This window comes from Gopherus flavomarginatus, chromosome 1 (assembly GCF_025201925.1).
Source record: "Gopherus flavomarginatus isolate rGopFla2 chromosome 1, rGopFla2.mat.asm, whole genome shotgun sequence".
NCBI classification, from domain to species: domain Eukaryota; kingdom Metazoa; phylum Chordata; order Testudines; family Testudinidae; genus Gopherus; species Gopherus flavomarginatus.
In genome coordinates this window covers 237,396,482-237,419,287 of record NC_066617.1, presented here as the reverse complement: position 1 = coordinate 237,419,287, position 22,806 = coordinate 237,396,482, and the positions used below count along the sequence as shown (strand labels likewise).

The 22,806-nt window shown below is 40.9% G+C and overlaps 1 protein-coding gene across 1 annotated transcript in view; it reads right to left on the bottom strand.

Annotated features, from left to right (window-relative positions):
• The window catches only part of ANOS1 (anosmin 1), a 194,478-nt gene that overhangs the window by 140,350 nt on the left and 31,322 nt on the right, over positions 1-22,806 (bottom strand). Inside the window, exon 2 of the mRNA XM_050963697.1 lies at positions 21,381-21,428. Coding sequence (XP_050819654.1) covers positions 21,381-21,428 — 48 coding nt within the window. The remainder of the gene's footprint in view (positions 1-21,380; positions 21,429-22,806) is intronic.

Below are 22,806 nucleotides of genomic sequence, written 5' to 3'. Positions count from 1 at the left end.
CCTGCGCCGCAGGGTAGGGGCGAGCTCAGCACACAGTGACATGAAAGTGGCTTTTCTCATCCGAAAGTTCTGCAGCCACTGCTCGTCATCCCAGGATTGCAGGACGACATGATCCCATCACTGAGTGCTGGTTTCCCGAGCCCAAAGGCGCATTCCACGGTGCTGAGCACGTCTGTTACTGCCACAAGCAATTGAGTGTCTTCAGCGTCAGGCGTTTCAATATCATCGTCTGACTCCTCACTGTCACTTTGCAGCTGAAGGAATAGCTCCACTGTCATGCGTGAGGTGCTGGCAACATTCATCAGCAAGGTCCTCAGCAGCTCAGGCTCCATTTATAACAAAAATCTCAGAAATAGCGCTGCAGAATCACAATGCCGCCAAAGTGCTCGGAATGTGCAGCAAAGCACCACGGGGCGTTGGAACAGGAAGCGGAAAGACCCCCACACTTCCTTCCCCTTCCCACAAGCCACAGTGCCAAAATGGGACGAGGTGCTCTATGGGATAGCTGCCCACAATGCACCACTCCCAACAGCGCTGCAAGTGCTGTAAATGTGGCCACACTGCAGCGCTGGTAGCTGTCAGTGTGGCCACACTGCAGCGCTGGCCCTACACAGCTGTACGAACACAGCTGTAACTACCAGCGCTGGAAAGCTGTAAGTGTAGCCATATCCTCAGGGTATAAACCAACCTCTGCCTAATGGGGTCTAGGAAGAAATTTTCCCTGGTGACAGATTATTCCATAACTGCAGAGTTTCCCATATTTGCCTCTGAAGAGTCTAGAACTGGCCCCTGTTAGAAACAGGATACTAGATTAAAAGGACCACTGGCCTGATCCAATATGGCAGTTCCCATGTTCCTAATCCAATTGTTCTTGCCAATCTTTGCTTTTTGACACCAGAAATATTGACATTTACAAATCTAAGAGCGTGATCAACTGTAAATATAACCCACATTTAAGCCCTCTTTTCAAGAGCTCATTGAAGCAGTAGCTTCTTTATTCTATTGCTGTCTTGATGGCTGGCATCACAGTACCATTATATACTAATGTCTGCATGGAAACAAAAGCTAAAAAACAAAAACATTACATTACAATGCACTTTCTGTTATTTCCAAATCAAAAGAACCCGTAAACTTCAGTCAATCTATTTCTTTTAACCACTTTATCTCTAATCTTCAAACCATTAATGCTCTACCAGCATTATCTACATTATTGTGGATAAACCCATTACATCTGTCAGGACGCAACCATACATCTAGCTCCAGATTTTTTCATATGGTCAGGATTACTTCATATGTTTTTCATATCACAGTCTGTGCACATACCATCAACTCTGATTCTACTGAAAGGCTTTTCCTAATCTTTCCCCAGATGAAAGAAAACTCCTTGTTTAGGAAAGCAAAAACAGAAATTTTCACACTTTCCTTCTAATCCCCCCCCCCACCCCCACACACACCTTTTAAAAGCCTAATATCAAATGCACATTCTCTCAACTTCTTATGGGTGGTACTTAAATCATGATAGATTTACTCCATGAATACACACCATTTCTCTTAAATCTTACAAAGCAACCCCTCTGTGTTGTAAATTTATAGTGCACTTAACAGTGGCTCAGCATACTTTCCAGCAGAGCTATGAGTTTCTAGGCTAAGAAACCTGGAATGTTCCCGCTACTGCTGGCTAATGATCCTTCAAATGCACACTAATATGTCTGATAAAAGTCTCCCAGCATGAGTGCACAGAACTCTTACCATAAGAATGACAGTACTGAGGGCAGGGCAAATCACTGACATCATTTCAGGCTGAATTGGATGCTGGAGGCACAAATTAAAACAGTGAGATTTTATGTCAGTGGGCTTTGACAGATGGAAGAGTGCATCAAATCTCAAACTGTATAAACCATTAACTCATCTTTCCACCTGCATTATCTTTGGCAAGGACTCTGTTGGAAGCCTGGAACAAGTGCTCACAGAGAAAATTCAGGAGTGTGTGTTTTTCTAAAGAGAAATCAGCCTTCTCTTTTGAGGCAGAATGTTTATTTGGTTGCTGCATTTGTAAACTTATTTATCTTGTCTTTCACACATCCTCTCTATTCTGAAAACTGAAAATGGCCTTTCAGCTTCACAGTTGGATCAGTCAATCAAGGGCTACTGTCAGAGCCTTGGCTGCAGTGAACAAGAAAGTCAGACTGAGATTCACGGTGCATTATGATGATTCCCATTTATTTCCACTCCTTGTAAATGCCACTGCACACACAGTGCTAAATTAAGCCTGCTGGTCTTTTGAACTTCAACTGCTCAAGAATTTTGAAACTTGTAGAAGGATCTGTAACAAAAATGACCTGTACTTTAAGGATCTTGTTGTATAAAATGCTCATCAGGGGCAAATTCTGCTTTCCTTTAAACCAGTATAAATCTGCAACACTTCGCCTTTTCAGTGAGTCACTCTTGATTTGCACTGGTATAAATTATTATTAGGGTTTGTTTGTTTTTTTTTAATTTATGGAAACAACAACAAATAAATGTTCAGCACTTTCCAAACGCATGAGAAAGTTGATCTCTGCTTTCAGGACCTCACAATCTAAGACCAGACATGTAGACAGAGGTTTGGGGAAAGGGAACAGCAAATAGGCAAATTTGAATAGAGACTGGGAGTGGCGGGGTCATTACACATATTGAATCTATTTCCCCATGTTAAGTATCCTCACACCTTGTCAATGCTCTACAATGGGCCATCTTGATTATCACTACAAAAGTTTTTTTTCTCCTGCTGATAATAGCTCATCTTAATTAATTAGCCTCTTACAGTTGGTATGGCTACTTCCACTTTATCATGTTCTCTCTCTCCCTCTCTCTCTCTCTATCTATCTTCTTACTCTATGCTCCATTCTGTGCATCTGATTAAGTGGGCCCATGGAAGCTTATGCTCAAATAAATTTGTTAGTCTCTAAGGTGCCACAAGTACTCCTGTTCTTTTTGCGGATACAGACTAACACGGCTGCTACTCTGAAATAGGCAAATTATATACATTATATACATATACAATTCAATTTGATTTGTTGTAATCAGCACAGCAGAAGTGGGCTGTTAAGGGGGTTTATATAGCGGTTAATGTGGATGAGCAGAGAGAGGCCATACAATGCATAAGGGGCATATATAAGTAGAAGGCAGGGATGTGATTGGGTGAGCAAGACAAATGAACAGGGAGCACTGGCAGAACAAAGGAGACAGGGAACAAGAATGTGAAGAGTCTGAAAGGAGAATAAGGAAGGAAAGGCAGAGTTACGGAGAGCTTCTAAGTTTAAATTAGATGTATAGCAGATGGGGAATCAGTGCAGGTATTCAAAGCAAAATCAAAGCAGAATCTTGTCCTGTGTGCAAATAAAGCCACTTCAGGCCTGATACTGTCACCCTTATTCATGCTGAGTAGTTCTTCCTCCACAACTAGCCTCATTTGGTAAGATTCTGATAAGCTGGCTCACACTGAATGACACAAATAGTTCAATTTACTTCAATAGGGCTATTTGTTCAGGAGGGTACTAGGCAACAACAGTAAGGTAGCAGAATCTGGCCCTTTGTGTTCAGTGGGCCTACACATGGAGTAAGGTACTAATCAACATAAATAAATGTGGCAGAATTGGGTATTTAATTTGTGTGCAATAGATCAGAGATGACATTTGCAAGAAAAATTATGCCTTGTTTCTAGGGAATGGGTTAACATGTATCATAGGAGATTTCAGTCATGAAATGGAGGAGAATATTTTCTCTTTTCCTCCCACACCCCTTAAGCAACCTGTATTTCCTCTTGAAGATCTGTATAATGAAATTGCCAGATGAGAGCAGCTATTCAAAGAATAAATCAAGCATATTATTTTTCACTGTCAAAAACACTGGGGAATTACAAGTGAAGATGGAGAAGAATAGCTTAAGAAAAACATGCATACACTGATTACTGTAACTGGGCAACATCCTTCTCTCTGTGCTGCAAACTTCTACTGAGGACTCTGTATGTAAAATTTCCACTGACAGTGGGAATTCTGCTGACAAAAGGACAGCAGAATCCACAACTGAGATCGACACTTCCAGTAACAGATTCTGAGCATGGGACTTTTGTCCCTGAAGTCTAATTTTAGAAATATAAAAAGCAACTCACAGAACACTGATAACTAGAAGGTGTTGCCTTTAAGCCAGTCTTCCCCATGATGCTTTGAGGGTCATGTTAAGGGAGGGAAAATATAAGATTGCTAAACTTGTTAAGAAAGATATAAGGACCTTTAATACAGTGCCCAGCAATGTCTAAATCACAGTAGACAGAAATATACGAACATCAGGTACCATCACCAACAAAAAAACCTGAGTAAACAGCAGACATTAAATATGCAGTTAATAAATATATGAAACATGGCAGAAAGTCTCAAAATGTACTAAAATGAGGGAGAAGAGAGGCACTGCTAGAAGCTAAAACTGTAGATGCCCTCCATCCCCCTACCGCCAGGAATCTATAATTGAGACAGGCGGAATGCAGGGAGGCAGAAATGGAACGGCTGAGATCACTGAGATCAGACTTATCACTGCTGCAGGGATAGGTTCTAACGGATTTGATTTAGTAACATATATTTTCTGTTATGTGCTGACTAACAATTGCTTAATAAACTAAGTCAAGCTTGGTTATCTGAGGCCTTTTTAATTATTGAATAAATCTGAACCTTTTGAATGATTTTCAATGATTGATTATGGATTACAAAGGCTACTTCTTTTTAAAATGTAAAAATGATAAATAAATAAACAACCTCCAAGACGAAATAGTACAAATGTCTGACCTGACATTGGGTATTCTGTCTGTCTAGTCATCTGTACATTGAAAGTAATGGGATTATAAACAGAAGATTTTTTTTGCCACTGCCTTCATAAGAATAGATAAAAAATGAATTATTTGGTATTTAGAGACAATGTAGATTATAATTCTTAGAATGCTAATGAGAGTTATAACCACACATCAAAGAAGAATAAACCTTAGTGTTGGGCATGAGTTGAAACTTGTATAATCAAAGTTACAGTATTGATTATTTTAAGCTACAGGGCAGCTATATAACTAATTGTAATTCAAAACTTATATGTCTTGCCTTGGCCATATCCAACTTGCATAATTGCATTTTGCCAATCTAAATCTCCCCTGCAATTTCATTAGAATATTATATTATTCTTTATTTCCTGTCCTAAAATGCATATTTAACATTTACGTGATAGTGACTAAAGGCCTTCTATGTCGGCACCCCGCTGTATAAATATGTATCAAGTGACAGTCCCTGCCCCAGTAATGTCTATGCCCAGTATAAATGTATTTATTACACACAAAATAAGGAAGTTAACAGAACATTTATTTAGATTGCAAAGTTAAGCATTCCAAAGTCAGAAGTGCCAGTATTATTACAGTGCAGTCTTAATTCTGCCTGTATATACTCCAGTCTGGGCACTGAATGAGGGTGACAGGTGATGACAGGCTTCTCATGATCTGCCCTGTTACATGTTAAGGCACAGCTAATGCCATCAAATCAACATCCAAATATCACCCAGTGAAGTCCTGGATTGAACAGCAATGGAAACAGTTAATGTGCAAAAAGGATTCCTCTCAGAGCCACTTCAAAAAGAACATAGGCCCCATTCTATGAATTTGCCAACTGAACATCAAAGTTATGTCCTAATCTAAAAACTATGACCTAGCTTGTGTCATTCAAGAGATGATTGATACCACCCTGCAAGAAGCCCATATCAAAGATGATGCCCAAGAATCACACTGCCATATCGCCGGTTATAATCTTGTTGCCTCCCTCCATCACCTGAAACACAGCCTTGCCACATACATCAAGCAGGTCATCAAGGATTATACCATGGGAGGTGCAGGAGCAACCTCAGAACCATCACTATCTCAGTAAGAATTGGCAAGATAATAGCAGTTAAGGTGTATAAACCATCAAATACAGACTGGCTTTTTCCCTCAGTACCAACAGCCTATCACCCAGCTACGTGAACGATCATTTCTATAGCCATCACACAACATGGACTATAATAGTAATTATTCTGCAGATTGGCCATCAGACAAAGACACACACCTTCTTTTTGATGCAAAGGACAGAGGCGCTTTTCATTCTGCCTGTTAGAACAGAGATTGGTCTCTGTTTCCTCACCAAAGACTAGTTTGGAATCCCTCAGAATGCCTCCAGAACTATTCTTAGCAACTTCCCACTCAGACAGCATTGATTGGTGATCATCTACATTGGCCCTGAACTCCCAGCAATCCTAGCTAGGATTCACTGCGACTGGTAAGGCAACCCTAACAAAGCCCAAAAATTCTGATCATTTTACCGAGTTTGTCTGAAGACCTGCAAGAAAAATATGTCTCATGGGTATTGAAAAGGATAATCCCCATGCTGGAAAACAGAAACAGAAAGGCTACTAAAGGAATACCAAATGTCTGGTGACCCGAACACTGAAACACCCCTATTAGAGTCTCTGAATTCAGCATACCATCAAAGATGGATCAAGCTCTTTGGAGCTCTGGACTTTACTCACTCCAGCCACAAAGCTTGGCTATTGCTGCCTCAGCTTGGGGCTGCAAACATCAAAACACTAAATGCTACTTATGAATTCAAAACCACCAGGGGACAAGTCTATTAAGTTCAAAGTGCACAGAGACTTCACTGCCTGCCTCCTCCCCTCTATCAGTGCCCTGCATTGTTGAGGAGGTAAATAAGGCCCTCACTCACCAAAGCCAGGAAAGCTGCAGTTCCTGAAGGTGTCTTCATGGAATTTCTGAAAAACCTCAGAGCCAAGGGACAGAAATGGCTCACAGCACTATTCTCTGATATCCATTCCTTAGGGCTTGTCCTGAGGATCTGGCATAAGGCTATGGTCATTGACATTGCCAATCCCTCATTGTATTGGCCTGTATTACTCCTCTGCACATTATACAAGCTCATGGAGAAAATATTACTAGCAAGAATTAGGCTGCTTGTCACAATGTTACCAAATTAACAAGTGGATTTCCGACCAGGCTACAGCTGTACTGACCAAATATTAGCCTTAAGAACAGACACTGAAGTCAGATTCCAAGGAAAACTCAAGCTGGGGCAACTTTCTTAGATTTATCTGCCATATGGAGCAATGGCCTCCTCCTAAAAGCCAACAAAATTATCCCACGCAATGCAACAATAACATTCTACTGATACATACTGACCAATCACAGGTTTCATGTTTTCCTTGTGACCCAGTCAGCAGGCCATATGCTATTAATGATGACCTACCATAGGGATCAGTCTTAGCATGATCCTGTTTAATATTTTCACCAGCAGCCTTCCTCAAAATCATTATGGAAATTTGTCTATGTAGATGATGATGCTTTGATCACACTGGCATGGGATTTACCGACCACAGAGCAAATCCCAGCTAAGGATCATAAAATCATGGAAGAATATTTCTTATATTAGTGGCTAAAACCAGACCTCACTAAAACTGTCATGTCATCATCTCATCTAAACACTTGAAAAACTAGGGCAAAACTACACAAGAATTTCTTTGACCAGCAGATAAGATACAATCCCACCCTGACATATACTGGATTGACATTAGATGAAAACCACTAGCACCTTAAAAATATTCAAGACAAAATAAAGATGTGTGTAAATCTCACAGAGAAATTGGCAAGGACAATCTGGGAAGCTGATGCAAATGCTCTACTACTGCTTCATTGGCTCTTGTCTACTCTGGTGCACAATATTGCTCATCCATTCAGGCACATAGCTCGCACACATCACTCGTTGAGTCTCGATTTAACACCTTCATGCAGATTATTACGGGAACAATAAAATCAGTGTCACAACCATGTCTTCCCATATTGATGCATATCCACCCAACCCAAGTTACTGTGACATAAGAATTCTTCAGGGGTTCTATAATATTTTAGGTAACAAGGATCTTCCAATACACAAAGACCTAAATAATATACCAAGTTTCCAACTCAATCCAGAGAACCTTTTTTGCTTTTAGTGCAAGAGCTCAAAGACTCAGGGTTTTTTTCCCCTAGAGATTAATGGTGAGCAAGCTAGAAAGATGCCAGTGTCCCAGATAAACACCTCATCAAAGAACCAACCAAAGAATCCAATGGCTTTTTACTTCAATGGAAAATATGGTCTACTTTGAATTACGTCCACATATTACATGGCAAATGCTTCCACCTGCTCCATAAATGGAGACTGAAACACAATCCTACTTGTGACTGTAGAAATGGACTTCAAACTATCATAGAAGATTAGGATTGGAAGAGACCTCAGGAGGTCATCTAGTCCAATCCTCTACTAAAAGCAGGATTAACCACAACTAAATCATCTCAACCAGGGCTTTGTTAAGCCAGGCCTTAAAAACCTCTAAAGATAGAGATTCCACCACCTCCCTAGGTAATGCATTCCAGTGCTTCACCACCCTCCTAGTGAAATAGTATTTCTCAATATCCAACCTAGACCTCCCCACTGGAATTTGAGACCATTTCTCCTTGTTTTCTCATCTGCTACCACTGAGAACAGCTCCATCCTCTTTGGAACCCTTTTCAGGTAGCTGAAGACTGCTATCAAATGCCCCCTCACTCTACTCTTCTACAGACTAAATATGCCCGGTTCCCCCAGCCTCTCCTCATAAGTGATATGCCCCAGGCCCCTAATCATTTCTGTTGATCTCCACTTGACTTTCGCCAATTAGTCCACATCCCTTCTGTAGTGGGGGGGGCCCAAACTGGACGCAAAATTCCAGATGTGGCCTTACCAGTGTCGAATAGAGGGGAAAAATCACTTCCCTCGATCTGCTGACAATGCTCCTACTAATACAGCCCAATATGCCATTGGCCTTTTTGGCAACAAGGGCACACTGCTGACTAATATCCAGCTTCTTGTCCACTGTAACCTCCAGGTCTTTTTCTGCAGAATTGCTGCTTAGCCAGTCAGTTCCCAGCCTGTAGTGGTGCATGGGATTCTTCCTTCCTAAGTGCAGGACTCTGCACTTGTCCTTGTTGAACCTCATCAGATTTGTTTTGGCCCAATCCTCCAATTTTTCTAGGTCACTCTGGACCCTATCCCTACCCTCCAGTGAATCTACCTCTCCCTCCATTTTAGTGTCATCTGCGAACTTGCTGAGGGTGCAATTAATCCCATCATACAGATCATAAATAAGGATGTTAAACAAAACCAGCCCCAAGACAGACCCCTGGGTCACTTTGCTTGATACTGGCTGCCAACTAGACATTGAGCAATTGATCGCTACACATTTAGCCCAACCATATAGCCAGCTTTCTATCCATCTTATAGTCCATTCATCCGATTCATACATCTTTAACTTGCTAGCAAGAATATTGTGGGAGACTGTATCAAAAGCTTTGCTAAAGTCAAGATATACCACATCCCCTGCTTTCCCCATATCCACACAGACAGTTACCTCCTCATAGAAGGCAATCAGGTTGGTCGGGCATGACTTGCCCTTGGTGAATCTAATGTTGACTGTTCCTGATCACCTTCTTCTCCTCCAACTGCTTCAAAATAGATTCCTTGAGGACCTGCTCCATGATTTTGCTGGGGACTGAAGTGAGGCTGACCGGTCTGTTGTTCCCTGGGTTCTCTTTCTTCTCTTTTTAAAATATAGGCACTATATTTGCCTTTTTCCAATCATCTGGGACCTCCCACGATCACCAGAAATTTTCAAAGATAATGGCCAATGGCTCTGTAATCACATCACCCAATTCCCTCAGCACCTTGGATGCATTAGATCTGGACCCATGGACTTGTGTATGTCCAGCTTTTCTAAATAGTTCTTAACCTGTTCTTTAATCACTGAGGACTGCTCACCTCCTCCCCATACTGTGTTGCCCAGTGACCAGTTTGGGAGCTGCCTGTGAAGACAAGGCAAAAAAGGCATTAAGTACTTCAGTTTTTTCCACATCATCTGTCACTATGTTGCCTTCCACATTCAGTAAGGGTCCCACACTTTCCCTGACCACTTTCTTGTTGCTAACATACCTGTAGAAACTCTTGTTGTTATCCTTCACATCCCTTGCTAGCTGCAACTCCAATTGTGTCTTGGCCTTCCTGATTATACTCCTGCATGCTCTAGCAATATTTTTATACTCCTCATCAATCAACATCCTAAATAATCTTAGCCCAATGGTATCTCTCCATCCACTCCCTGTCACCTGAAGCAATCAACTGGATCACCCAGCCTAGACTTGGACATCTAGCATTGCTGCTTTGAAGCCATATTAAAGAAGAAGAATGAATGAGGCAGGGATCCCATGGCATTTCCTAACTTTTGAATGCTTGACTTTGCAATCTGAATCAGGTTATTTTAATTTCCCCTCTCTGTGTGTACGTACAATTTATATTATGTGCAGCTATAACAACTCCCATATCATGTGTCATCAGCAGATTTTTAACCCTGATCAAACTGATACTACTTGAGTTATAGGAATGACAATATGAGTTGGCAGCAGAAGTCTGTTTTCGCAGAGTAGGATGGCTCCAGATGAGGAGTGTGGGTTGCGGTCAGGGGAGAGCCCGGTCCAAGTCACCTTTCTCTACCCCTACTCTGAGGGGATGTGTTTCATAGCCTGGGCTTCAGCCCAAGTGGGAATGACTACACTTCTATTTTTAGCCCCATAGCAGAAGCCCCACAAGCTTGAGTCAGTTGACCATGTTTTTTGTTTTGTTTCCTGCACTGTAGACATACCCATATTTAGCCTACTGTAGGCTGTCTCTTGAATAATTGTTGGATGTGTATTTACCATTCATACTGACGTGTTTATGTCAAAAATATCTCAGGACGGAATTACAATTTTATGCCCCTTCTTTGCAGAAAAAAATCCTAGTTCTCACTAGAATATTGTTACTTTTACTTCGGTTATCAAAGTGGATCACTTACCCGGAGCCAAACTATTCTGATTACTTTCACAGCTGTGTCTAGAAGAGCACAAGTTTTGATTCATAGATTCTAATGCAAGAAGAGAACATTGTGATCATCTAGTCTGACCTCCTGTATTAACACAGGCCGTAGAACTTCCCCAAAAGAATTCCTAGAGTAAATCTTTTAGCAAAACATCCAATTTTGATTTAAAATTTGTCAGTGATGGAGAATCCACTCCACCCTCGTTAAATTGTTCCAGTGGTTCAGGGGTTCTCAAACTGGGGGTCGGGACCCCTCAGGGGGTTGTGAGGTTATTACATGGGGGGTCGTGAGCTGTCAGGCTCCACCTGAAACCCTGCTTTGTCTCCAGCATTTATAATGGTGTTAAATATATAAAAAAGTGTTTTTAGGGTATAAGGGGGATTGCACTCAGAGGCTTGCTATGTGAAAGGGGTCCCAGTACAAAAGTCTGAGAACTCCTGCAATTGTTAATTACTCTCACTTTAAAAATGTATGCCCTATTTCCAGACTGAATTAATTTAGCGTTAACATCTAGACATTGGGTCATGTTATATCCTTTTCTACTAGACTGAAGCACCTAGTAGTTTTTTTTTTTAATTGATTTGGACTTCATTCTGTTTGCACATTATAATTGTGATCAAGTCATGATCACTTGTGCCTAAGATACCATTAATTTTTTGTTTTGTGATCAATTCCTATGAACTTCGTCAAGACAAGGTGGTCCAATATAGAATTCCTCCATGTTGGATGCAACACTTTTTGAGTTAGGAGTTGGAGTTAGGAGTTAGGAGTTTGTCATCTATAATATCAAGAAATTCTGAGGATGTTTTCCTACTGGCGGCATAAGACTGTCAGTGTATGCCACTACATGCATCTGATGAAGTAGGTATTCACCTATGAAAGCTCATGCTCCAAAACCTCTGTTAGTCTATAAGGTGCCACAGGATTCTTTGCTGCTTTTACAGATCCAGACTAACACAGCTACCCCTCTGATACTTGTCACTCATATTGAAATCCTCTATTATTATGCGGATTTTTCCCCTATGCATTATAGGTAGGTGCATAAAGAACAAGTCAACCTGTTCCCTAGTATAACTTGGTGATCTGTAACTGACGCCTATTAATACCCCATCTTGCGCTTTATCTGCTAGGACATTGATCAACAAGTATTCAAGATAATTTTCTTCTGAGTTTTCAGTGACTAGGAAACAGGTAATGCCATTTTTTACAAAGTGTCATAGCCCTCTCCTTTTGCCAGCCCAATCCTTCAAATAGGTTATAACCACTGATTTTTAATATTCTAATCATATGAATCATACCACCAAGTGTCAGTGATACCAACTAGATCAAATATGTAGTCATAAAAGAGAAATTTCAGTTCTTCCAGTTTGTTACTCAGACTCCTAGCCTTGGTGTGTAGGTAATTAAAGAATTTCTTCTCTTCACATCCTTTGGTTTCCTGAATAAATTTTATTCTCAACATCTCAATTTTATGCTAAATGAGTACTCATATCATCCCGCTTTTTATCTTCCCCTTTGCTACTAGTTTCATATTCTCCTGACTACTCTACCCAGCATGTCCCTGAGAAGACCAGTTCCCATTCTACTGTGGTGGAGGCCATGCAAATTGTACAGCCCTTTCTCCCCACAGAAGGTGGACCAATGTCCCACAAAATTAAAACCTTCTACCACTTACCTCATCCATGGTTCATTTCCAGAATCTTCTCCCTTCCTTCACTTATGGGACAGGAAGGATCTTGAGAAGATCACTTGGACATTCTTCTTTTGCATGCTTCTGAATTCCCTAAAGTCTTCATTATCTGGGAACTATACTGCAATGTAGTGTCATTAGTGCCAGCATGAACCACCACCAATGGATCCTTGCCCAACAGCTCCAGAAGCTTAACCAACTTTAGAGTGATGTCTCATGTTTTGGATCCTGTTGCCTGCCAGTTTCTTGCAGAATGTTCCTTTCATTCTTCTGAGTATCAAATCCCCAATAAGGATCAACTGATTTCCTTGAATAATTGGAGATCTCTTTGTGGGTAAGCTGGATTTTCTTAAAGGTTGGGCCCAGCTCCCATCCATAGGATGAGCTGGATCTTGAGAGATATCGTCCACAGCTTCCATATTCCATCTGTTCTCTCTGGTGGCCACAACCTGCATGGCCTCATCTGTTTCCAGCTGTGTTGAATTCTGCCTTGACCTCTTGCCTCATGTCAGGGACTGCAGGTCTCAAATGTCAGTCCACCTGTCTCTTATGAGTCAATAAGTTCCAACCTGTAGAACATTGCAAATCCATGGATATCTGCTTTTAATCCATGGACCATTTTTGTGGATCGTGGGTTGGATGCGGACGCAAATTTTGTATCTGTGCAGGGTTCTACCAACCTGTCACCCAGTGACCTGCTAACAATTACCAGAACTGGAAGCTCAACTCTGACAGAGGGCTCCAGTCCAGGGATCTGATTGGCAGAATACTGGGGGTCCTGATTGGTTTCCTTCTTTTATTTAAACCAAGCACAAGAACAGGAAATTGTCCATGAAACTAGGTTACCCCAGTTTAGCACTGTTTCCCTTGCACTACCTGCTCCTACTGCCTGACTCTGATCTCCTGGTAACCTGTCTTTGCCTGCCTCGTGACACCTGACTCTTGGTCTGCCCTCTGGCATATCTCAGACTCTGATCTCCTAGTATCTGACCTGGCAGGGTTCTAAACTCCTACTCTGACTGCTAGATAAGACTGCCTCATAGACTCATAGACTCTAGGACTGGAAGGGACCTCGAGAGGTCATCGAGTCCAGTCCCCTTCCCTCATGGCAGGACCAAATACTGTTTAGACCATCCCTAATAGACATTTATCTAACCTACTCTTAAATATCTCCAGAGATGGAGATTCCACAACTTCCCTAGGCAATTTATTCCAGTGTTTAACTACCCTGACAGTTAGGAACTTTTTCCTAATGTCCAACCTAAATCTCCCTTGCTGCAGTTTAAGCCCATTGCTTCTTGTTCTATCATTGGAGGCTAAGGTGAACAAGTTTTTCTCCCTCCTCCTGATGACACCCTTTTAGATACCTGAAAACTGCTATCATGTCCCCTCTCAGTCTTCTCTTTTCCAAACTAAACAAACCCAATTCCTTCAGCCTTCCTTCATAGGTCATGTTCTCAAGACCTTTAATCATTCTTGTTGCTCTTCTCTGGACCCTCTCCAATTTCTCCACATCTTTCTTGAAATGCGGTGCCCAGAACTGGACACAATACTCCAGCTGAGGCCTAACCAGCGCAGAGTAAAGTGGAAGAATGACTTCTCGTGTCTTGTTTACAACACACCTGTTAATGCATCCCAGAATCACGTTTGCTTTTTTTGAAACAGTATCACACTGTTGACTCATATTAAGCTTGTGGTCTACTCTGACCCCTAGATCTCTTTCTGCCATACTCCTTCCTAGACAGTCTCTTCCCATTCTGTATGTGTGAAACTGATTGTTCCTTCCTAAGTGGAGCACTTTGCATTTATCTTTATTGAACTTCATCCTGTTTACCTCAGACCATTTTTCCAATTTGTCCAGATCATTTTGAATTTTGACCCTGTCCTCCAAAGCAGTTGCAATCCCTCCCAGTTTGGTATCGTCCACAAACTTAATAAGAGTACTTTCTATGCCAACACCTAAATCGTTGATGAAGATATTGAACAGAGCCGGTCCCAAAACAGACCCCTGCGGAACCCCACTGGTATGCCTTTCCAGCAGGATTGGGAGCCATTAATAACTACTCTCTGAGTATGGTTATCCAGCCAGTTATGCACCTACCTTATAGTAGCCCCATCTAAATTGTACTTTCCTAGTTTATCTATAAGAATATCATGAGAGACCGTATCAAATGCCTTACTAAAGTCTAGGTATATCACATCCACCGCTTCTCCCTTATCCACAAGACTCGTTATCCTATCAAAGAACGCTATCAGATTAGTTTGACATGATTTGTTCTTTACAAATCCATGCTGGCTATTCCCTATCACCTTACCACCTTCCAAGTGTTTGCAGATGATTTCTTTAATTACTTGCTCCATTATCTTCCCTGGAACAGAAGTTAAACTAACTGGTCTGTAGTTTCCTGGGTTGTTTTTATTTCCCTTTTTATAGATGGGCACTATATTTTCCGCCTTCCAGTCTTCTGGAATCTCCCCCATCTCCCATGATTTCCCAAAGATAATAGCTAGAGGCTCAGATACCTCCTCTATTAACTCCTTGAGTATTCTAGGATGCATTTCATCAGGCCCTGGTGACTTGCAGGCATCTAATTTTTCTAAGTGATTTTTTACTTGCTTTTTTTTTATTTTACCTTCTAAACCTACCCTCTTCCCGTAAGCATTCACTATATTAGACATTCCTTCAGACTTCTCAGTGAAGACCGAAACAAAGAAGTCATTAAGCATCTCTGCCATTTCCAAGTCTCCTGTTACTGTTTCCCCCTCCTTACTGAGTAGTGGGCCTACCCTGTCCTTGGTCTTCCTCTTGCTTCTAATGTATTGATAAAAAGTCTTCTTGTTTCCCTTTATTCCCATAGCTAGTTTGAGCTCATTTTGTGCCTTTGCCTTTCTAATCTTGCCTCTGCCTTCCTGTGTTATTTGCCTATATTCGTCCTTTGTAATCTGACCTAGTTTCCATTTTTTATATGATGCCTTTTTATTTTGTAGGTCACGCAAGATCTCGTGGTTAAGCCAAGGTGGTCTTTTGCCACATTTTCTATCTTTCCTAACCATCAGAATAGCTTGCTTTTGGGCCCTTAATAGTGTCCCTTTGAAAAACTGCCAACTCTCCTCAGTTGTTTTTCCCCTCAGTCTTGATTCCCATGGGACCTTACCTATCAGCTCTCTGAGCTTACCAAAATCTGCCTTCCTGAAATCCATTGTCTCTATTTTGCTGTACTCCCTTCTACTCTTCCTTAGAATTGCAAACTCTATGATTTCATGATCACTTTCACCCAAGCTTCCTTCTACTTTCAAATTCTCAACAAGTTTCTCCCTATTTGTTAAAATCAAGTCTAGAACAAGCCTGTGTTCTGGTAGTGACATTCTGGTAGTTACAAACTGCCAAGACTCCTCTCTGACTTTCTTTCTCTCTTACACCTTGGTGGCCAGTATGATGCTGTATGGTGTATGTGAAACAGTTTATGATTTTATGGATACCAATACTTTAAAATTATGATGAATCATGACAGATATGCCAGGTAAGGTATCTGCAAAAATGTTACAATTTGCCAAGTAAGATAATCTTTTTTATATGTTTGTATCACCTTTGTATTATGAGTTACAGCTATGTAGGGTATATCTGTATTTCTAAACTTGTGCAGTGTTTCTGGATGACACCCCCAGACAGATTGGCATCAGCACTGCCTAGCCTGTTCGATGGCCCATGAAGGGTCATCAACTGCACAACGAACCCATTGAAAGGAACTAGGGGATACATTTTATGAATCAGCAAGGCATGTGGTATGCTTTCAGATAGAACTTTAAGGCCTTTCCACGGCATGTGCTGTAAAGCTTGATTTTGGAACACAGGAAGTATAAGCCACATTGCAAAAGGAATATAAAGGGCAGCTGCATCATCTTGTTTGTCTCCAATCCTGCTTCCTACCTCTGGAGTAACTTCTTCACAAACTGAGGCTCTGAACAAAGGACTGAATGATCCATCCAAGCTGGGGATGTATTCCAGAGAGACTTTCAAGCCAGTAAACTCACCCATACTGCTAAGAATCTGATATATGGACTCTGAAGTCTTTGTATGTATGTGACTGCTTTACCATTTAACAACTGTCTTTCCATAAAGAGAAGGTGGCAAGATTAAGAGAGACGGGAAAGAGAAATTAGGAAAAAGGAAAAGCAAAATTACCAAACCATAATATATAGGGGATATTTTCTAACAAAGAAAACAAAAAATGTAGAAAATTAAATAGAAATGATAACAGGAAATTAAAACAATAAACAGATCCCAATCCTTCTCCCATGGAAGTCAGTGAAAAAACTCCCATTGACTTCAGTGAGAGAATGTTCAGGCTTGCAATCTCTATCATTGGACGTGTTACCAGTTGCTGTCTCAGGTCTGCAATGAGATCCATACAGACAGTCCCCAATATCCCATGGAGTCCCTCTGACTTCCCTGGAAATCTGTGCAGATGCCAGCATCCAAAATGAAGATGCTAGAGTCCATGCTGGCAGTGGGTGTGTTCAATGAATAATGGTAATTTATTTATTTTTATTTATTCTGTAGTTATGGGGATTGTCTTAATGATTATAAAAGGCCACCAACAGTTTTGAAATTGCCCATCTATTAATATACAAGTAGGAGAGTGTCTTCAAATGTGCTCTTCAGTTTTATCTTGTGAAATGGGTCACTGGAGATATCTTATTAGATTAAATCATACATATGAAACCAGTGCATATCTTGCATTCTTAATCATGCTTTTGTGACCTGTTCCATTAAAATAACAAAAACTAAATGGTCATTTGAAACTGGTCTGTAGTTGGTTCTGTAAGAACTGTAATCAATTTTGTTCATTACATTTGCATCTCTTTGAAAAAAAAAATAATGGTTCTCAGGTATATTCCATTTACATTTCCGGTTTTCAAGCCACCAAGACTATCCCACACACTGGTATTAGAGGATATTGGTATAATATCTTGCTGTAACTTCAGAGTTACTGAGATCAACAACATGAATTTCCATTGTATTTTATTTATTACTGTGTTCAACTTATAAAGAGCTTCCTTAAAAAGAAAAACAGCAGCATTAAAGATGTACACAATATTTCCTTAGACTGGCAAAAAGGTTACTACATATACACAAAATGATGTAGAAGGTTTATGGACTCGATCTTCAGCTGTGCCATGCTACTACTAGGAGGAATTCAGAAGAGTCATGGGGGCTAATCCTAGGCCAACAAGAGGCTAAAACAGGGAGCCATGGCCTTTACAATGAGAAAACTTAAGTTCTCCCCCCGATAGAATGATTTGGGGGAAGAGGCATTTTCTTCCCCAAAGTTCCCACTTGTAGGTTTTACCACAGGAGAGAATGATCTGTCCCTCCAATGAAGAAAACTCTAGAAAAATATAAGATAGGGGAACAATCCTCATAGGGAGACAAAGTGGAAGACATAATTGTTCTCTTTTATCTCTTACTTTTCTCATCCTACGTAATGGATTTTAAATAGTTAGGAAATTGTAAGTTAAATATTTGTTGTAAAACATCTAGGTGGTAAGGAATGCACAAGTACAAAACACAAGGGATGTGCCTGGTCATTCCAAGGCCTTTCAAACCTCTTGTTCTTACTACCCAATTTCCTTTTTCTCTAAAATTGTCTACAGATTTGATTAAAAAAACTTCACTAATTTAAATAATGGAATGTAAAAATAAATCAATGAATTAACCACACAGTCTCTCAGAGAGATGTCATGTGCTACTGACATGATTTCTTGACAAACTTCTCTGCCATATATGAGATGTAAATCGCTGTGGTGGCAAATGATGTCGTTTTAATGTGTAACTATCTGAGTGCACTTGCTAACAAGGTAAAAGGTAACATCTATTGCCATTGCTTGTGCCTATAGTTATTTGCCCCACAAAACTGTGCCCGTAAGGACAGTGAGAACAAAACTAAAGGTACCCTGTGAAAGTTGGGTGGTGAACTTACAAAAATTTGTTCTGAAATGTTAAAAAATTGTCTTCATTTTACACTCTGGTTGAGATGACCAGAGCAGTGGAGGGAATATGGAGAGAAGATGTCTGGCAAAATCCTCCACACTACTTTGAAATCTCAGCTTTTATGCAACCATCTATTTAATTATAAATTACAAAATATGATGGGGTAAATCCTGCTGCAAAAACCTTCTGGGAAATCACATTTCCCATGGACTCAGCACCACTAAGAATACAGTCTAATAAATATTTATTTATTTTCCTTATACATGCCAAACCTATTCTTGCTATGCAAAATATTTATGTTACCCTTCCACCTACTAGGAAATGGTAAGACAAGCTATCATGGCCACTCTAAGCATTCAGCAATACAAGATGTGAATAATAGTCATGTTTTCAGTTTAAAAAAAAATCTTAACTTGGAACATTCAGTCTTTCATTCCTTTCAAGACAGTAATTCAATCTAAAGGTTGCCCTCAAATTCATGTTAGATAAGATATGTTGTATGGCTGCTATGCACTTGGCACTGACTCAAATGGATGTTCATTTAACCTCTGCCCTGTTTTAGCAGTTGGGCCACATTTTTGTTTCCTTCTTTTTTCATGCAGACAAAAGCCATTCAGTGAGTTCCTTTCAGAGATTAGCAGAGGTACAGTATCAGCCTCAATAATAAAAAGGGAAAACGACATCAAGATCATTGAAAGGACGTGAAAGTCCCTGCACATTCTTAAGGAGGTGATTTAATTATGATGTATCACATACTCTGAATGAACCTCTTTTATGGGTGGCGAGGTTTCTCTGTAACAGTGTAACAAGTAGAACCTGTTTCCTTGAGAATTCAGGATGGCTGAGTATTGAAATTGAGAAGTGCTATAGTAGGAATATTTTTCACCCTTTCTTCTGATCCCAACATGCTACTATTCATGTGCAGCCAATGTAACTTACAAATATAGCATCTTTATCATTGATAAGACTAATAATCTTTCTGTGTTGTATTCTGATTTTCATGCAACAGCATACTCAATAAGGAACTGATCCTCTAGCATCATCAACTGGAAAAATGCCATTGTCTTCAAAGGGAGCTGGATTAGACCCTCCATGATCTAAAATTCTTACTGTGGAGATGTTGATACAATATATACCAAGGATCACCATATGATAGAGCTAATATTAGCATCAGCATTTAAGCAGAATACATTAAAACAGTAATGCACAAACCTGTTTGCGTATGGGAAGTCTGGGTTTCATAAAACAGAGTACACTCAGCTATGTCAACTAACCAATGCACCTCTTTAGTAAGTGATCTATTCCATTATAATGCTATTGGGTTTTGATCTCATTTATAGTAAATCTATCAGGGAATAAACAACAAATATAGATCACTACATGATTCAATGCCTAAATTATTGTAAGCCTACATCATGGAGATTTAGGGTCTGTAGCCTTTTTCCACAGTTCCTCATTCTTCACAGTTTTCAGGTGAATTACTAAGGTAGGAAATGGATGCATCTAATATTGTGTGTTTATGAAAAGAGCAGTCAGTGACTAGACCCTGCAGTTCCACTTTAACCCTCTAACTCTGCTGAAGCATTGTTGCTTCTCTCCAGGCAACCTAGCAAAATTCTTGTCCAGCAAAATCAGTTGGTTATCAGCTCACTTACCCCCTAAGCTTTTGGGGTCAAAGAATCATCTTGAGAAAGGGTAACAGTAGAGTCACTGGGATTTGTGAAATAATTTTGTCAAAGAATTCAATCCTATGCTGTATATTAAGCAGCCAACTGAACGAAATGTCTAATGTTGGAGTATTTCAGAGTTATTGGACGTACACTTTAACAAGATTGGCTGCTTCACTCACTTTTCTAAAACATTGTGTCAGATAGAAATTATGGGTCAGATTTTCAGTCGGTGTACACAGGTATAATTCCAGATTGCTATAGGCCAGGCATGGGCAAACTTTTTGGCCTGAAGGCCACATCGAGTTTTCAAAATTGTATGGAGAGTTGGTTAGGGGAGGCTGTGCCCAGCCCAGCCCCCAACCCAATCCAACCCCCCCCCCGCTTCTCGCCCCCTGACAGCCCCCCAGGGACTCCTACCCCATCCAACCCCCACATTCCCCACCCCCTGATGCTGCCCCGGGACTCCTGCCCCATCCACCACCCCCTGTTCCCTGTCCTCTGACCACCCCCAGACCCTCCGCCCCTGACTACCCACCACCACCCCATCCAACCCCCCCTCCTTCCTGACTGCCCTCCCGGGATCCCTGCCCCCATTCAAACCACCTGTTCCCTGCCCTCTGACCGCCCCATCCCCTATCCACACCCCCCACCCCTGACCACCACCCCGAACTCCTCTGCCATCTTACTGTGCGGCCTGGAGCACTGGTGGCTGGCGGTTCAATGAGCTGAGCTGAGGCTGCGGGGGAGGGAGAACAGTGGGGGAGGGGCAGGGGGATAGCCTCCCAGGCAGGAGCTCATGGGCTGGGCTGGGGGGTTCCCATGGGCCAGATGTGGCCCGGGGGCCATAGTTTGCCCACCTCTGCTAGGCCTATTCCCATTTCCACCAGCAGAGGATATGGCTCTCTGGGTGTTTTATCTACCTATAAAGATCACAGGACTATGTTTTATCATAGCGAGTGTTTTTCAGAAGAAATCTTTACCAGTTCCTTCAGAAGACAAGTTTCATTTCCAAAAAAAAGAGCGAAATCTTCTGGGTAGTTAAAGAAGCACGTACCTTTGAACACTGTTTATGATTCTGGCACCAAACAAGGGAGCCATTGTTCTGCAAAAGAAAAAGAAAAATATATATATTAATATTAAATATGTCATTAAAAATTGCCCAGATCATGCCATCAGTTTTTAGGCTGAACTTCTCTTCTAATTCTGTTTGGAAACTGATGTTACAATATAAACACGGTATCAGTAACAATCCCGACAATTGTTTAGTTGTTATTGGGTGAGGTCCTCATCCCTGCCTTGGCCTCTTTTCATTGGGTAAAAGGCTTAGCATGGCATAAAGGTCCCTTAAAAGCCCTGGTTACAACTGGGAGAGAGTTCCCCCAGCATAGTCACAGAGGAACCCAGCCATAAGGCTGCCTTCTGAGGATTCCCTCACCCAGCACTGATTGTAGAGGCAGGCTGAGGGGCAGAACTGAGAACAGAAGGAATGTGTCAGAGCATATCAGGCAGCACTGTGGAGATTCAAGGCAGTGCTCCAGCTGACAGGGAAGGCTGGTGTAACTCTAACAAGATCTTAGGGCATCTAAGTTACGACAGGGGTCTCTACAGCCCCCAAAGTAGCTCACAATTGATAAAATGCAAAGGTGGATTAAAACCACTACCGTCCTTCCTCCCCCAGGGGCGTAAGTTTACCTAAAATTCCCAAATCTTCTCTTATTTTTCACCTACTCTGCATAGTGGGGTCTGTGGATAAAAGCACAGGAAAGAAAATCATTTTGTCCATTTTTTCCCTTAAAGCAGACACAAAGGCCTTGATACAGCAAAAGCATTGAAAACACATGAATACTCTCAGACATCAACAGGACAACTTGCATGTTTAAAGCTAAGCACATGCTTAAGCACTTTGCTTGGCTAGGACTTGAATTATAAACATTGATTTTCACATTTATGTGAATAAAATAGAGAGAGAATGGTGGTGGGACATAGTACATACACTTTCTGAATTTGGACCTGCATACTGGACCTGATCCAAAGCCTACTGAAGTCATTTTAAATGTGTCCATTGATTTCTACAGGCTTTGGATCAGCCCATTATGAAGTACAAGGACAGATACTAAAAACACTGAATTAACAAGAATTATGGCAGAGTAAATGTTTTTAGCATCACAGCTATTTGCTAGAATATCTAAGAAGATGATATATATAAAGAGGAGCAATCGGTATTCCACTTATCCAAAGCTCATTTTAGTAGCAGTCTTAAAACGCTCTTGATTCATATAATTTGATTTCAATATTTTATGGGCACTTGCCTTTTCATCTTCACAATTATCTAATATAAAGCCCCTGCTTCATACATACAATCTCATATTTAGCTGAGATTATTTTAGAATTTTACTAGCTACAATGTTTATAGACACAAGAATAGTTACATATAAAAACAGAAGTCATGCACAACCCCTTAAAAAGACATAAATAGTTGA